Consider the following 5,848-nt stretch of genomic DNA (forward strand, 5'->3'; position numbering starts at 1 on the left):
CAACAATGATCCTTCCATCAGAAAAGCTGCCAGGTGGTTTCAATTAAGTTTACTCATCTTCTCATTCTTTGCCAGAATCTTGAGACTGACACATAGCTCAAGGATAGAGGAATGAATTTTTTTAGCACCTTGGCCTTTATTCCACTGGACTGGAGTATTGGAATTGTCTTTTTTTTTTTTACAGTTGCACTACATCAACATTCAATCTGATCCCACCCTTCTAATAAGCTCAAGAACCAAAGGGAATATCCTGTGTCATAAGAGAGGGCAGGTATTGATTAATTCTCTCCTCCCTAAAGGAATTCATGAAGGCTTCCCACCGAGGCATGATTAGTTGACCTATGACTGACTCAAAGGCCAGTCTATCATTGAAGATACATGACTGTGTCTTACATGGAACATATCCATTCAGCTCATCCGGGAACCAAAGCAAATGAAGATGCCATTAACAAATGGTTTCTAAGACTTTGGCTAAACATCAATTAAACTCAAACATGACACCAAGGTCATCTCAAAAAAAGGTTTATTAGCATGATTAAAAACATTTTTTGAAGAATGACAGAGAGAAAGTAACTTCTTAACATGGAAGAATATCATTTGCAACACTATAAACAATGTTTGGAACTGAACAGACAGCTTTATTGCCAGTCTATTGAGAACAATCCATACACTGGTTGTATGAAATTGTGACTATTGCTTTGTCTGGATATGAGTCCCTATGGCAGTTAAGTATAAAAAATATCCATCATCATGGTTGGATTGTGGACTGCACTGTTGGAGTTAAGAACTGGTAGAAATTATTCTCAAATGAAGAGTCTTTAAAAAAAAAACCACGACTGTCCTTTTAAACATACTACAAAGAAATACATTAGTATTTTGGCCTTAAAATTCTTACATGATATTTAGAATGGCAACCCCCAAACTCCCTCCCTTCATATCATCATCAAATCAAACACCTCTTCCAGAGGCTGCTTCTTGGGTTTGACTCTGGAGACTTTATACTGGCTTGAGAACGAAGACAGCATCATCTAATACATAGTAGTCATTATACATGTCACCTTCACATAAGTACGGCAGCCTGGTGAAAGCTTCAATAACAAAACCAGCTTTTCTGAAAACTTCAGGCAGACTGTTCACTTGTTCTTCCCAGTTCTGTCCTTTGATTTCCAAAATTTCAGAGGGCTTCTCCCATTTGCCTCCTACTGAAACAGAACAAAAATAAAAAGTTAAATTCTTGACTAGATCTCATTTCTTTAATAGCAGTATTTCTTTCAGATTCTGAGTTCTTAGCAACTTAGCACTGGAGCTTGAAAGTCTAAATCCTCATCTTATAGATGAGCACACTCAGGGCTTGTGAAGGAACCTGCCTACAGCTACATAAGCAGTAAAGCGCCAGGCCAAGATTTAAAACAGATCTACCCCCTTCTGATGCTCCGCTTATTATTAGATTATTAGTATATTGTTTCACTGCCTCTTGTTGCATTTCATTCCAAAATTGGTCTCTGAACCTTTCTCTGTCTCTTTCACATACACACTCTTCTTTACGATTTGCCAGTGTGTCATATGATGGTGAACAGTAACATGAACTTCATCACCAAACCTGCAAATATGAATGATTAGAAAGAAACGTACAAGTTAGTTCCAACACAAATATAAAGTGCTACTTTCCCACTCTGTATAGTAAACTTGCAGAACTCATGACTACTAGGACTTCATCAGGGTGAAAACAGATGTTGACTCGGAAAGGGTTTAAAAATACATTAATTATTAATTAAGGAAAGCTAAGGTATATTTCTAATTTTTGAGGACAGTGTCCTAGAAGACAACTACCATTACCAAACCATCCCTTGACGCTTCTGTAGGAAAACAACACTGGATTGGATCATAAGTAGAACCCAGCTCAGCAATTCTTTTACACCCACAGTCTGAAACACACAGTGTCATGTCTCTTCAACTATAAGCAAAGGATCATAGATTTTAAGCTGGAAGTCAACATCAGAAGTCACCGAGTCCAAACCCGTGGAAAGTGACTGTGTAACCGTCTTCTATATTCCATTACTGCTCCACCATGTGTGGCAGGGGCCAGCTCCAGTCATCTTGATCCATATCTGGCCACTGGACCCAGATGGCTCTGGAGGACAAAGTGAAGCTGGTGACTTGGCACAGCCCTCTCTCACTTAATCCCATTCACTTACATGTCATGGCATCATCTTCTTGATGTCACGGTTCTCTTTGAGAACAAAGGACAAACAACCATGTCAGGCACAGTGCTGAACGAATCTGAGGCTTCTGACTGAATACTTGATTATCTTTCATCTTTAATTAAAATTAAGTCAAAATCCCTTAACAAAAGATATGTGACATCATGGAAAAAGTATTATTTAATAACTGGGAATAAGCTACACACTAGAATTTCTATTCTGAAGGATAAAATTCTGGGGCTGCAAAAAAAGTTGATGCAATTTTTAAAAATTTCCTGATTGCAGTTCCTAGTTATACTTCCTCTCCCTAGCTCCTCCTTTAAAAAAAAAGTTCAGATCCATTTTCAAACATATGTACAAGATGGCAACCCCAAACACAGTTATCACCACCATCACTCTCGTTCTATTGTACATTGGTAAGCTTTTTTTCCTACTTTAATTGAATTATTGTCTCTTTCTTTCAATATATTTAGGTTTTAAGCTCCTACAAGTTAATTTTAAAATGTATAGCATAATGGAAATTGTCTAAAGTATAGCAATACTAATTTTCACTAGAGAGATAAAAGTTTAAAAATAACTTAGAGTAAGTTTTCTATTTATACTTAAAATTCCTTTCCCTCAATTTTAAATAGAAATACTTAACAAAGCAAGGAACCAGAAGTATAATTTTAATCATTTAATTTGTAGTAGTAACCACAATTTAGCCACTAATCAAGCTTTTGTTTTGTTTTATACACAGCAAGTATTCAGTAAATATGTTAAAGATGTGTTCCTGAGAATTGTGTATATAAAGTGAAATTAGGGAAATCAAGTATTTTAAATTCAAAAGGAGGCTTGTGATCTAAAATCACTGCCTAATGTAAATATAATCCACTTTATAAATTCAGATTTTATATGTCAACTTTCCTACAATATAAATCAAAACATTTCTAACAGTTGAAATAGATCTCAGATCTACTAAGAAAGGGGCAGAGGAAAAATTGCTTTTGAAAATTAGTTTTTTCTTAATCTTATTTTTGAAAGTAGGTCCCCCACATCTTTATGAGTAGAGTGGAGATTTGTTTCAACAGTTAGAAACTGTCTTTCTGTATTGATTTACATTGTAGAAAAGTTAACATATAAAATAGGTTATATTTATATTAGGGAATGATTTTAAATCATCATTTTTTTAAAAAAGGAAAGAAATATTTGCCACAAAATTTCACTTTGGATATCAGCGTTCTTTAAAAACTTAACATTTAACAATTAAAATGCCAATTTAAATTAAAAAAGAAATGTTATACTTGTATGTGACTTTTTGGAGAACTTTCACATGAGCACATGTTATGTAACAGTTTATCCAAACTTCCCTTTTTGTTAATGTATTGCTTAACATGTTTAACAATGTGATAATAGGAAACCACTGAAATTCATTTTGTTCTTTCTCACACATTTCTCTTTCAGTAAAAGGAAACAGTCCTTTTAAATCCCAGAGTTGTAAAGTGTTTAATTTGTACCATCTGCTATTCTGTTGAGGGAAAAGAGAGATGAGATGAAAGAGAGTGATGGGGGGAGGAGAGAGGGAGGGAGAAAAGAGAGAGAAAAAGGGAAAGACAGAGAGATGGAGAGAGAGAGAGAGAGAGAGAGAGAGAGAGAGAGAGAGAGAGAGAGGGAAATGAGGGAGAATGCACACTAGATTCTAATCTCAGACTTGCTATGTTTACTGTGTGACTGATAAAGTGTACCCTGTCAGTTTCTTCAACTATAAAATGGAGATCTGTTGTACTTCAGAGCTCTTGTTACATTAAAGTGATTTGTAAAGCACAATGTAAATATGAACTATATGAAATGAAATACGTTAAAAGTGTTTTGACTATAGTTGAAAGAATTAAGAAGAAAAAGGAGTCATTATAAATAGGATCACAGGGCTCTCAATACCAGAAGAAAATCTGAAATATCATTAAGATGGGGGGGAAAACAACACCAATCTAAATTCTCTTATCTCCCTCTTTTCAACAGATGCTATCCAGACATGTATTGTTAATATAAAACAGCCTCCCCTTCTAGAAGTTGACTATACTTTTAAGACAATTAATATACAATGTGATTTCTCTGCTATCAACTGCCCTAAAATCCAGCCTCAAGTTCTATGGTTTCGTCAAAATGCTCACTACCAACCTGAACACTTGTGTCCAGATCAATGCCGAGGGGACGGAGGCAAATTTACAGTGACTGAATCACTGACCCAAAATCAAGTTTCTCTCACCCTAAACACATTAGCTTTAAATGACAGTGCAATTTACTTCTGTGGAATAGCATTTTCACATTCAACTGAACCAAGATCTAAGCAAACTGGGCCAGGAACAATACTGGTGGTGAGAGGTAGGTCATTTATTATTTTACTTCAAAACATCAGAATGCCCTACTCTGTTTAACAACTAAAAATTAATGGAAATAATTCAGACTTGCTGTTAATAACTAACAATACATGGACTAAGTATAATGCTAGCCATCTCTGAACTACTATCCATTCATTGTCTCTATTTCCTTTCTCCATCTACCTACCACCCTCCTTTGAAGATTAAATCTCACATTTATTTTAGTAGGTGTTTATAAATTTTACCAGTTAAAACCGACCAAATCTTTCTACCACCATGTCAAATTATTGTGATGATTACATGTCAAAATAAAGGTAGTGAGATGTCACTGGAAAGGGTGCAGGACTTGGGAGTCAGGAGGTCTGGGTTCAAATCCTGCTTCAGGTATTTTTTAACTGTGTGATCATAGATCAAGTCATTGAACCTCTCAGAGATTCAGTTTTCTTATCTATAAAAGGAAGGTAATTCTTAGTATTTGTACTACCAACCTTACGAAGTTGTTGTGTTAGAAACATTTGGCAAACCTTTAAGTACTGTATAAATGGTAGTTATATAAAAATAACAAAATAGGCAGCCAAGATGGTGGAGTGAAAGCAGTGACTTGCTTGAACTCTCCCCCAAACCCCTCCAAATACCTGCAAAAAAATGGCTCTAAACAAATTCTAAAGCAGCAGAACCCACAAAAAGACAGAGTGAAACAAATTTCCAGCCCAAGACAACATGGATGGTTAATCAGAAAGGTATATCGCGTCGGGCGGGGAGAGGAGTACAGTTTGGCATGGGTGCACAGGCAGCAGCAACCCTGGAGCAGGCCTCAGAGGACTGAATCACAGTCAGCTGTGGCGGTTTCCAGACTTCTCAACCCACGAACACCAAAGACAACTTAGAAGGTCAGTGGGAAAAGTCTGTGACTTCGGTGAGAGAGAAGCTAGGTCTCAGCCACAAGTTCCAAGCAGGGCACCGCAGGGGTAGCGCCTGCCTCCTGAGCTTCTGGCCCACAGACTGAGGGAGAATCGAGTGGCTGATCAGAGGGGGATTGCAGGGATCTCTTTGCCAGGACTGAGGCAGGAATCTTTTGCTTTACCGGTGCTTGGATCTGGGTCACAGTTCTGAGGGGCAGTCCTGGGGTGAGGAGGAGCGCTGGCGTGGTGGAGCTTGTTGTGGTGGTGGAGAGGAAACACCTCGCCCCTTATCAAAGCACCTTGGAAGAACTGACACTTTTCAGGTCCCTAGAAGTATCTCAGAAAACAGCTGGACAAACCCCCAAAGCTTGGGACAGTACATTCTCCA

The 5,848-nt window shown here is 37.4% G+C and overlaps 1 protein-coding gene across 3 annotated transcripts in view; it reads right to left on the reverse strand.

The window, feature by feature from the left end:
* Window positions 1-506: 506 nt before the first annotated feature.
* LOC114052422 (methyltransferase-like protein 9) overlaps window positions 507-5,848 on the reverse strand; it is a 62,994-nt gene continuing 57,652 nt past the window's right edge. For 2 of the 3 annotated variants that reach the window (XM_027875020.1, XM_027875018.1), the window contains exon 5: window positions 507-1,202. In XM_027875020.1, the coding sequence (XP_027730821.1) occupies window positions 997-1,202 (206 nt within the window). In that variant the 3' untranslated portion in view covers window positions 507-996. The remainder of the gene's footprint in view (window positions 1,203-5,848) is intronic. The other variant, XM_027875019.1, reaches the window with a different exon arrangement.

Source organism: Vombatus ursinus, unplaced genomic scaffold, assembly GCF_900497805.2.
Source record: "Vombatus ursinus unplaced genomic scaffold, bare-nosed wombat genome assembly UNPS02014807.1, whole genome shotgun sequence".
NCBI lineage: Eukaryota > Metazoa > Chordata > Mammalia > Diprotodontia > Vombatidae > Vombatus > Vombatus ursinus.